We start from the raw sequence: 12755 nt of genomic DNA on the forward strand, positions 1-12755 counted from the left end.
TTATCTTTATTTTATTTTTTCAAAGGTATTGAAAAAAAAGGCTAGATAGTTTTTTTTAAAAAAATTAATATTTTATTTTTATTTTTATGATATTTCTAGAGATTAAATTTATTTTATAAAAATTTTAACTTTATTTCAAAGGGTAAAAAACATGCCGTGTAACTTTTTTTATTGTCAACCACGTGGTGTTATGATCTCCTACTATTTTATTTTTTTGACCCCAGGTTTGACTTTTAACAAATTAAGTATTTTTATAAAAAAAATAATAATAACAGTTTGTAGAGAACAACTCTTAGCTGCTTTACACAAACTTGTGGTTTGCATGAATCCTATATTAATAGTAAAATGTGTTTTATTATAACCAAATATTTAATTTGTGTGGTTTATTTTAAAGCGGAAGCTACAGCATAAACAAACGGGCACATATACTTGTATTATTTGTGAGTATCTTGTGACTTGCTGGCAAGACATTCACAATACTTACAATCGGTGGCAGTTATCGGAGAAAAGACTAGACCTCTTTGAGGGTCATGATAATGCATTGTGGTGTGTGCCATCACATTAGTTCTATGACAATTTGCACTGAATTGAGATTCGGTACATGGTTTCTTGCTGGGCGAAGGCCTAAAGCTTAGTGGATAGGGTAGTCCTCTTGAGACAGGGACTGTCCAGCAGCAGAAAGGGCTGTCCGATCAAGTTCTTGAAGTCAAAAAACACTACACGAAAAATGGACAGCATGGTCGCAAATATCTAAGAGCAAGTCAGAAAGATCAAAGGAAAACTCTTTGGCCAAAAAATAAAATAAGAAAAAGTTCCAACACATTTTGTGATTAAGTTACGAGTCTAGTGCATTTGCGTTGTCTCTTCCCGTTCACATTTCCTTCTGGTTCCAAAACTTCCGAGAATGTTGTCCCATTTCCATTGCAGATGCTGCTGAAATTTACTGTTCTAATTTGAATTGGACCTGATTTCTCTTCTTGAGTAGAGTTCCGTTTAGCAGAATTTGATGTGTCTGCTTAGGAGTATCTAATTAGAAGCCGGGAAAGAAAAACGATCACGACTCAGGTTTCTAGTTCCATCCTTAGAGCTACCTGATCCATGTCTCCTTGAGTATCAGACACACTGGTCTCTTATGCATCTGCATATCCATCACGAAGTGATGGTAAAACCTGCGTTGTCCTGCCCGCATTGTCTCCATCTTCCAATTTTATCTCCTGTATCAGTTGAATAGCTTGTGTGATGTCTAACCGTTGCTCAGGATTTCTTTTGACACAACCAGCTCCAATGCCTAGGAGCTGCTTCATCTGACAAAGTGAGTTTTTTGAGCTTGCAATTTCAGGATCAAGAAAATCAGTTTCTCTCCCATCGGAAATTGCAGATTCCACCCAATGGACTACATCAGTCCCTCCCCTGGCATTGTTGAGATATTGAGAAGGAATTTTTCCTGAAAGGATTTCAAGAATGATTATTCCTAGACAGTACACGTCGCACTTTGGTGATACGCCAAATTCCGCTGCTTCTGGGGCTTCATAACTAAACAATGCTTGAGCCAACATTGGAGGGCTAATCAGGGGACTTAATCCAAATTCTGAAAGTAATGGCTCGTTATCATTGCTGAGAAAGACATTGCTTGATTTGAGATTGCCATGAGGCAAGTTAGAGGGAGCAAGTTCTGTATGAAGATAGCCCAAACCTTTTGCAATTCCTTGAACAATCTTGAGACGAACAGACCAGCTGAGTTCAGCATGTGATGGTCCTCGATCACCTGAAGAAACGTAATGTTAAGAAGATACATGAATGTTGAGAAAAACTAAACACGAGATTAACCATTGTAAAAGAAAACACGCGATAAAATGATGCCATACCGTGCAACAAATAAAGCAGACTGCCTTTGGGCACGAAATCATAGATCAACAGCTTCTCATCCGGTCGATAATGAAAAGCCAATGGTGTCAAAATATTAGGATGATGCAGTCTTCCAAGCTTTCTGATTTCTGCATTAAATTGACTTTTGGACAACGTATTCATTTCTCTCATTCTCTTGACCACCACCACAACTCCGTTAGCCATCTGCGTTTTATAAGAAGACCCCAATACTCCATTTCCAAGCACTTCTGCTGAAGCTTTCATCAAATCTGGTAGCCCAAATACGCTCTTTTCATTGTTCACAATAACTAATTCACCTACAACACCCCTGCCATTATTAGATCTTTTATGGCCTGATCCCATCTTTTTGGCAACTTCCATTTCCTTCGGTCTATTCGACAACGAAACTTGCACCTCAAGTGCTGCTGCATTACCACTACTTCTACTTTCAATCGCATCAAAATCCTTGTCCCTTCGCCACATTCTAAAGATAACCACGGCTATTATTGAAACAAGCAACACAGCCAGAGTTACTAACCCTGCGACTGTCTTCGTAACGCTGTTTCTTTTATTATCGCTGCCTTCGCTAACCATCATATTGGCATCTACCCCAACATCGGTAGGTGGTTCTGATGATCCTTGCAATTCACACCCTTTACCGATTTTTTCTCCGCATAGACCATCATTTCCTCTAAAGGAACTAGAATTGAATCTTGCTAAATTAGGTGGGATTTCCCCATCCAGCTTATTGTTTGATACATTAAATGAAATCAAGGTTGGTTGATCGATAGATGGAATAGTCCCACTAAATTGATTGTTCTCGAGATGTAATTCGCTAAGCCGAGACAACTCGGCCAATGATGATGGAATTCCTCCAGAAAAGTTGTTATCCGAAATCCAAACCTTCTTCAGCGACTTCATTTTCAAGAAGAAATCTGAGGGAATCTCACCAGAAAACTGGTTCCCTCTCAAGTATATAGCCTTTAAATAGCCTAAACGATTGAGTGCAGGAATTGTACCTGTAAAATAATTATAAGCAAAGCTTAAGCTTCTGAGTCCCTGCATATTAGCCAATGCATCAACATCAATGGTTCCTGACAGGCCCATGTTTTCGAGCTGAAGACCCGTGACAATTCCATTGAAACAAACAACTCCACGCCAATGAGTTCGTTTATTGCAAGGGACAGAGCCTGACAGCCAAGAACTAATAGCACCAGCATTGGTAAATGATTTTTTAAGCCTGATCAAAGATTCAGATTCAGATACTGAAGATGACAATGAAAATTGGAGGGTAAAAATGATGAAGAGAAAAAGAAAAGGATGGAAATGCCAATCCAAGGCCATTACTTAGGCAAAAGAGATTGACAAGTTTTCGCAGTGCAATTTTCTGTGTTTTTTTGTGTGTGTGTGGGGATTTGTCGATTTTGCATGTTTTTCGGTTACTTGCCTTCATTTCTTCTTCTTCTTCATGTTATGTTTCTTTTGTGAGCCTTAGAATTGCGAGGGAGAAGCATGGAAAAACAGTTATAACCGTTAGGGTTGTTTTTTTCTTTATTTACTAAAGGAGAGCTCTCTTAAACTGGATTATAAAACCAAGCCAATGCAATAATTTGTATGAATTCGATATGATTAAACTATTATTTGGTTAAGGGTTTTTTAAAAGAAAAACAAAATAAAAAAATAATATTTTTTTTATTAACGTGGATGTCCTAGTCAGCTTGCGTATACCTCAACTAACATGGGTTCTAAAATTAATGACCATTTAAGCCTTCAGTGGTCATTATATTAGCAATCACATGGCTCGAATCTAAAATCACAGGAAAAACAAATTTTTTTGTCTCAAATTATTACTACTGAACCACCTACTAAATAATTAAAAATAATATTTTTTTCATTAAAAAGAGAGAGTGAGAGAGAAAACTTCTGAATTGAATTTATTTAATTTGAAGTTATTAAAATAAGTATTATATACGCTACTGCTAATTTGGTCTTAATTTAATAATCATATATATATCGATCATTTCATTTCAGTTGAATCTTGACTTAACTCTGGTTTGATTGTGAATTTTTTTTTTAATGTATTCTTGTAGTGATTGAACGTTCAACTTATTGGATGAATGTCTACTGATAGATAATTTTTTAAAAAAGTATTAAGAATTCAAATAAAAAAAATCAACATAGACAATTAATTTATATATGGTTATCTGGTTGATTTAATGTGTCTCTGGTTTAAAATATTTTTTAATTAAAAATATATTAAAATAAGTTTTTTTAGATTTATTAATGATATTAGCATAATAAAAATCATAAAAATCATAAAAAAATATATTAAATTAATATTTTTTAAATAAAAAATACTTTAAAAATAAATTAAACCGCAGACACAATCACTCTTGAGCTTTTATAATATTTAAACCGTCAAAATTAATCATTATTTAGTTGAATGTTTTCTCATGCTCACAGTACAAAATTAGGGATGCTAAACATTAAAAAAAGATATGATAAAAAAAAAGAGTCAAAGAACATACATGAAAACTTGTATCATAATCTTAGAATAGGACCTACTTATAGGCCCCCCTAATTTAACTATACAAGTATATTTTTTGGACTTTTTGTTACATATTTTCTTGATATTTATCATTACTTGAATAAAACGTAGGTTATAGAAGGGCTGAAATACATTAAACTAAAAAAATAATTACTATATTGTTAAACAAAACTGATAAAAAATCGGTGCTTAGGATCTCATATACTAATACTAGAAAAATACGATTATTATTATATATTTTTTAATTTTGATATTTTTAAATAATAAAAATCCTTGATTAAGATTTTTTTTTTAGTTTAACATGGGTGTCCAGGTCAGCTTGCATGTACCTTGACTAATTCCACAGGCCTTGAAGTTAACGACCATATAAGCCTCCAGTAGTCATCATATGAACAACCACATGGCTTGAACATGAGATTACAGAGGAAGCAAACCTCTTGATCCCAAACTCTTACCACTAGACAACCATCTAGATGATTTCATTTCATTGATTAAGATTCTTGAAGGGTGATAAGTTGGTTTGATTTGAGCAATCTAAACAACCACTAATTAATGATTCTTTGATAAGTGAAACAATCTTGTGAAGTTCTTGGTCATTTTCTACTAAGAGTTTGAAAGGTATGTCAAGTTCTCTTTGTAATTCGATCTACAGTATAATCAAAGCATGTTTAGATTGTTTTTGTATTCGTATATATGAACATTTTAGAATGTTTTTTTTATGTGTTTTTGTGTGAAAAAATTGGTTCAAACTCTATTTTTAGGATAATCTTGAATTTTTGATCATATAATTATTTGAAAGTGTTTTCTCATCTGATAAATTTTATATATATTTCAAGAAAGTACATTTCATTAGCTTTTCAACGATATAAAACTTGACTCTATTGGAGTTTCATAGAGAAAGTTATAATTTTTCTTGATTACTATGTGATTAATTATGATATGCGTACAATAATTAATTACAATATATGGATCATAAAATTCATTCATGGATAAAATTAAATTATTAGATGTTATTTTAATATATAATTTATATTATTCTCTAAAATATTTTTTTAAACAAAAGTTTTCTAAACGTGAAATTTACATGGATCCATATTATATATCTTATGTTTAATTTCTATCAAGTAAAATAAAAGTAATGAGATTTGAATGCATGATCACTTAGTTAATAAAGTTTTAATATCATATCAAATAATTTTTTTAATCTAAAAATTTAAACTATTAAATGAAATCTCAAAATATAATTTATATTATTTTTTAATATATCTTCTTAAGGGAAAGTTCTCTTAACTATATAGGCCCATACTACATATCTTATATTTAATTTCTATCAAATAGAATAGAAATAGTAAAATTTAAATTTGTTATTATTTGATCAAAAAAATTTTAATATTATATTATTAAAAATTTTAAATTATTAAATATAATTTATATTATTTTTTAACACTGAAAAAATATAATCCAATATAATCCGTCGTGCATATACATAGAGGCACTGTTGCCTTTGTATCACTAGCTGATAGCGAGGATGGAATGGCGCTATGGTGTGCACGTTGATGCACTATAACCATGTAATGTTGTCAATTATAGAAGCGTGGCATGCGGCGGGCTTGACTTGGTAGGCTTGAATTGATCGGAAGAAACTCCAGCGTCGCGTGCGGGGGGGTGTGATGGTTTTCATGCGTGTTCTTGGACGTGTTAACGCGCATTGTTGTGTGAATGAAAGTTATTGATAACCTCTAAACAAATCATCGTTGATAAGACGTTAATTATATGATTATAAATATGATATTGACAATATCTCGTTTAGCTCTATGCTGGATGAAAAAGGGTTCTCGAGACCTTGACCTTAAGAACAATGATGCTTAGCACCATAGAGAGTTGGAAGTTGCCCATTAATACTGGCCGGAAGAGGAGCATGCATGGCCAAAGGTTAAAAAAAGAAAAAAAGCATGGCTCATTAGGGAAGTCTTGGAGCTATACCCAAGAACTCTTAGACCTCCACGAGAAGGAAAAGTTAAAGCTTTCATATTTTCATAGAGAAGAGACTTGAGATAAATTGTTATGCTTATGGTTATTTTTGGATGATTTTTTAAAAATACTTTCCCTTTTTTTTCTCACAATGTTTATGATTAAATATAACATTTTAATCCATGTTAATACTGTTTTATTAAAAATAAAACTGGAAAAATAATTAGAAAGGCAATTAGAGCGAATATTTCTCTATGACTGCTTCATTTCAAACAGATGTAACCCAAATGAATATAAAAGGCAAGGTATAGTAATTTTTATTTTCTTAAAACTCTTATAAATAACATTTTAATCTTGCAATTCCTTAAATTATTTACAACATGTTTAAAGCATTAAATTCTTTAGATGCTATATAATTATAAATGAAGTTAAGGATTAAAGAGACAAAAAAAAATTGAGGTTCTTAATTAGAATTGATCGAAATATCTAGATAATTTAAAGAATTGCATGTGTTGGTCATGTCATGTCTATTTGATCTCTCACAAGTATGAAGTATTTGATTGCTTTAGAAAATACATGCATGAGGTCTATAATTATAGACATGAGAATTACTATTTTTCTTTTTTTTTTTAACTGATAAAACAAGCATAATACTTTAGCAATTTGAGGAATTGTGTGAAGAAATAAAAAGGAATTATCATATAGCTAATGATTCTTAGAAATTTATAATTAAGACCATGTTTGTTTTCTGGAATTCAATTTTTGAGAAACCACTTTCCAAACTTTCCTGTGTTTGTTTGTCATTAAAAAGTTGGTCAACGAAAAACACTTTCCAGTCAAAGAAAAATTTGGTTTGGTTTCCAGGAAAGTGTTTTTCCTTTTGGCTGTGTTTGTTTTTTGAAAAGTGATTTTCGGGAAACCACTTTCCAAACTTTCATCTGTTTGTGCCATTAGAAAAGTTGGTCAACGAAAAACATTTTCCAGTCAAAGAAAAATTTGGCTTGGTTTTCAGGAAAGTGTTTTCCTGGAACATTTGGGCGGAAAACACTTTCTGGAAGTTGTGAAAAATTTAGAAATATCATTATTTGCTGATTATATCAAATTTGATCCTCAAACTTTTGATTGCTACATATAATTTTTTTTGAATATTTATTTTTCAATTTCATCTCTTAAAATTTAATTTTTATATTAATTTTGATCCTTATTTTTATAATTGTTATTTGCTTTTTCCTTATCATTTTTGTATTGAAATTTTTTATCTATCAAATTTGGTCATCATTCTTTTAATTGTTACTTATTTTATTTGAAATAATTTATGAAATGTTAATTATTATTATTTTAATTTCTTCACCTTTTATTTTTTTTAATTTTTTAGATTTGATCTCTATTATTTTGATTATTATTTATTTTATTTGAGATAATTTATGAAATTATATTTTTTTTCAATTTCATTCTCATTCAACTTTTTAATTTGTAAGATTTGTTTCTTATTATTTTAATAAACTTGAGAAAAATAAAATATTAATAAGTTATTTTTCAGTTTATTTTCTATGACATAACTAAATACTGAAAATTATTTTTTAATTTATTTTTTATTACACTATCAAATATCAAAAAATACTTTTTTAAAATTTATTTTTACTAGAATTTATTTTTTAAAACAAAATTACTTTTCAGCAAATCAATAGCGCTTAAATATGGTTATATTCCGAAGGAATCAGGCCATGCTAGCTAGACATAGCTAGTTGAAAGATGATAGTGCAAGCTAATTTGTCCATTTCCTATTATGGGAATGCTCTGCTGTTTGGTGCTTGCAATATTAACCACAAATCACTGCCTTCCACGTTGTAACAGTTATGGCTTGGAAGGGACCCATGCGCAAGTCATTTGAGATCCTGGGGTTTCAATTTTTTATCGTAGTTGTAGATGACGAGGAGCCTTTGAGAGGCTCTCTCTCTTCTTCTCTTACAGAGAAGTAATGAATTAGTGTAACCATCTAGGTGGTGGTCTAGTGGTAAGAGCTTGGGATTAAGGGGTTTGCTCTTTCTTAGGTCTCAGGTTCAAACCCTATGGCTGCTCATATGATGGTCACTGGAGGCTTACATGGTCGTTAACTTCAGGGCCCGTGGGATTAGTCGAGGTGCGCGCAAGCTGGCCCGGACACCCACGATAATAATAATAAAAAAAGTAATGAATTAGTGTGCTCATGCAGTTTAGCTTAACTCATTAAATTTTAATTTAATTTTTAAAAATTATTGGTTTTAATTTTATAAATCTCAGGATTACTAAAGACTTACATGATTGTTAATTTTAGGGCTTATAAGATTAGTCGAGGTGAGCGCAAGCTGACCCGAACACCAATATTAATAAAAAAAAAGTAATGAATTAGTATAACCATGAGGGGTGTAGCTTAATTGATTAGACTCTGACTTTACTCTCCAAAAATCATCAATTTGAGTGTTACAAACCTCATGATCACTAAAAATTTATATAGTCGTTAACTTCAAAGTCTCAGGGAATTAGTTAAGATACATATAAGTTAGCCCGAAAATAAACGATTATCAAAATAATAATAATAATAAATTAGTGCAATGGTAGAGTAAATAGAGTCCAACAAGATTAGCCACATTTGGGACTTACTTTACCCTCCTCTAAGTTGAAAGAACCAGTAGGAATAAATGGCTTCTAAGGATCATATGGAAATAGGATGGTGTGGATCCGAGGAGAAAACCTTTATTTTTTTATTAGTAAATTTTACTTCAACTTGTCTAATTTAGAAAATAATTTCAAATTTAAACTTGAAACTCGAAGGTTAAACTTGTCATTAAATTTTGATGACATAGCTATCACTAGAAATGACAAGGAGATTATTGTCATCATTGAGTTGTAGTTTTCCTAAAATATTTTTCGAAATAAAGAACAAAAACGGAGCAAGCTTTATGCGTGAAGTCAAGATCTTTTGGGGACTGTTCTAAAGGTTTAACCAAAAAACTCTCCAAACTCTGGTGGCTTTGGAGCCATCTCCGATGAAGCCAACTTTGACCTGTCATTTGATTTTGATGAGGCCATTGAAGCCAAGTCTTTTGCTGGAAAATCAACAATGGGGACTTGAGAGTGTGTGTACTTTTTTGTTCAAGGGAAAGTTTGAGGTCGTTGAAATCCTAACGAGGACTTTTGGGACTGTTGCCGCCCAGAAGCCTAAAGGAGAAAATTCTAAATAAGCCATTTGCGATCATATATAATTATAGGTATAATTAAAGGTATGAACTAGTTTGGTGTCCCGCTACCGTGAGCGGCATCAATTTTATTTTTTTTATGTGTTAAAGAAAGGATTTTAAATGATGATAACATTTTAGATAAATAAGAGAAATTTAAAAATCAGGTTAGACCTGATTAATTAATTTGATGATGTGATAAAAAAATACAATTAGGCACAACAACAACAAATAAAAAAGATGTTGGGCCGGGTCAAGCTAGGTTAACATGTGAGACCCGTTATCTGATATAGAAAATCAAGATAATCCTATAAAAAGATGGAATAAAAAAAATCAATTATAAAAAATGACCTTAAAAATATTTCTAAGTCAACCTAGTCAAACCTTTCAAATTGATGATATGAAAAGTTAACAAAATCATGATCAACAAAATATCAAAAAATGAAATCAAAAAAGAAAATTCTAATAAAAAGGGATTCAAAATAAAATAAATACAATCAAAAGAATAAGGATAAAATGTGATATAAAATAAAATGAACTAAAATATTGAGGGATGAAATTAAAAAAAAATCAATTAAGAAAATAATATAAAATATTGAGAGATGCAGTTGAAAAGATAATTTAATTAAAAAATAATTAAAAATTAACAATCGAAAGATCGGGGCCAAATCTGAAAGGTGAAAAAGCTAAAGGATGATTAAATTGAAAGAAAACATCAATTCTATAGGTTATTTAAAATAAAATAGTAAAAAAAAAATTAAAGATCAAATTTGAATAAAAAAATATTAAAGCGTTGCTTTGAAAACGTGCAGGGGAAGGCTCTAAAACTGAGGAGGAGAGATAAAATAAGAAAAAAAAAACAATCACCTATGCGAAACCTGATTTTTTTTGCCATAAATACCGCTCGGGAATGTAGCGACTCCATGATCATTAAAACACCTTCATTATACAATACTCTAAATGGTGTAGGGGAATCACTGTTCAGTGATTCCCCACACACATTTCACTGTGGATTACAACAGTAATCCACAGTGATTCTCCTCTCGGTTTTTTTTTTTTTGCTAATTTTCCCTCTCTTTTTTTCGTTTTTTTTCTCTTTTTTTGCAAAATTATTTTTTTTCAACTTTCTTATTTTTTCTTATTTTTTCATTTATTTTTTTTAAAATTTTTTTTGTTGATTTTACCTTTTAAATATTGACTTGGTTAAAATTTTTGCTTTGTAATTTTTTAAAAAAAAATACTGTGGATTGCTGCGATGTTTTTCCACTTAGTTTTTTTATTTTATTTCTTTATTTTTCAAAATTATATTTGTCGATTTTTTTTTAATATTGAGAATTTGGTTTTGTAATTTTTTTCTTTAAAACATTGTTGATTGCTACAATGTTTCTCCACATGGTTTTTTTTCCTCCAAAATTATACAATATTCTAAATGGTGTGGGGGAATCACTGTTCCCCCACACACATTTCACTGTGGATTACAACAGTAATCCACAGTGATTCTTCTCCCGATTTTTTATTTTATTTTATTTTATTTAATTTAATTTTTGCTAATTTTCCCTTTTTTCTTTTGTTTCGTTTTTGTTTTTGCAAAATTATTTTTTTTCAACTTTCTTATTTTTTATTTTTTTTCTTTTATTTTTTTTTCAAAATTATTTTTGTTGATTTTACCTTTTAAATATTGACCTGGTTAAAATTTTTGCTTTGTAATGTTTTTTTTTTAAAATACTGTGGATTGCTGCGATGTTTTTCCACTTAGTTTTTCTATTTTATTTCTTTATTTTTCAAAATTATATTTGTCAATTTTTTTTTAATATTGAGCTGATTGAGAATTTGGTTTTGTAATTTTTTTTATTTAAAACATTGTTGATTGCTACAGTGTTTCTCCGCATGATTTTTTTTTTCCTCCAAAATTATCTTTATTTTATTTTATTTTTTAATATTGAGCTTGTTAAAAATTACAGTTACAATATGTGAGGAAAACACTATAACTTTTTTTGAAAATTATTGTCCATTGCTACAATGTTTTTTTCCATATGGTTTTTTTTTATAATTTTTTTAAAATTATCCTTTTTAATTTTATTTTTTTAATATTGAGTTGTTTGTGAATTACAATTACAAGTTATTACAAATAAGGCTAAATCATATGGGGAAGCACTGTAGCTTTCATCACAAAACATTATGAATAGCTACAGTGTTTCCAACATGATTTTTTTTTTCTTTTTTTGGTGTTTGTTTTGTTATTTTTTTTTAATAAAATTATCTCTATCGATTTTTTTTTTAATATTGAGCTGATTAAGAATTTAACTTTGTAATTTTTCTTCTTTAAAACACTGTGAATTATTGCAGTGTTTTCCCATGTGATTTTTTTATGATTTTTTTCAAAATTATCTTTGTCGATTTTTTTTTAATATTGAATTGGTTGAGAATTATAATTACAATAAAACTAAATCATATGAGGAAAGCATTGTAGGTTTTCTCACAAAATACTGTGGATTATTACAATATTTCTCTAAATGTTTTTTATTTTATTTTATTGGGAAAAGTGTTATAGTTTTCCTTACAAAACATTGTCAATTGCTACAACGTTTTTTCTCATGGGTTTTTTTCCTTCCAAAATTATCTTTGTTGGTTTTTTTTTAATATTAAGTTGGTAGAGAATTTAGCTTTGTAATTTTTTTTCTTTTTATTAACTGAAAAGTTAAATCATGTGGCGAAAGCACTGTATCTTTCATCACAAAACACTGTAAATTATTATAAATTATTTTGTTCAGTCTCTAAGTTTTGAATCGTCAACACAACTTTTTTTCCGTTATGAAATATTTGCTCCATCATACCTTTAATTTCTATTACTTATCTAGCGCTAGTTCACAATTATAATACTATCAAGTGCATTTGTTTTATAGCGCGGGCATGTGATCGCGTAGAAACTAAAATTTGACCGTCGCTGATGTCATATGTGCCATCTATAAAGAACAGGTTTATCCATGCATGTTCGCGTAAAGTTCATGAACAAATAATTTTTTAAATTAAATAATATTTTATACATGCTAAATTGCCCCCACCAAACTTGATGATTATAAAAAATTAAATTTAAAAAAAAAAACCTTCATACACGACAACGACAATTCTAATTTAATAACATCGTGGTCATTTTA

The 12755-nt window shown here is 30.0% G+C and overlaps 1 protein-coding gene across 1 annotated transcript; it reads right to left on the bottom strand.

Moving 5' to 3' along the window:
- Positions 1 to 1130: 1130 nt before the first annotated feature.
- Positions 1131 to 3210, bottom strand: LOC133701603 (pollen receptor-like kinase 3). Its single transcript, XM_062125576.1, has 2 exons — positions 1866 to 3210; positions 1131 to 1765 (listed from the first exon to the last, which is right to left on the bottom strand). Exons 1-2 carry the CDS (start codon positions 3208 to 3210, stop codon positions 1131 to 1133), a joined length of 1980 nt encoding a protein of 659 aa, XP_061981560.1.
- Positions 3211 to 12755: the final 9545 nt, after the last annotated feature.

Source organism: Populus nigra, chromosome 8 (assembly GCF_951802175.1).
Source record: "Populus nigra chromosome 8, ddPopNigr1.1, whole genome shotgun sequence".
Classification (NCBI taxonomy): Eukaryota; Viridiplantae; Streptophyta; class Magnoliopsida; order Malpighiales; family Salicaceae; genus Populus; species Populus nigra.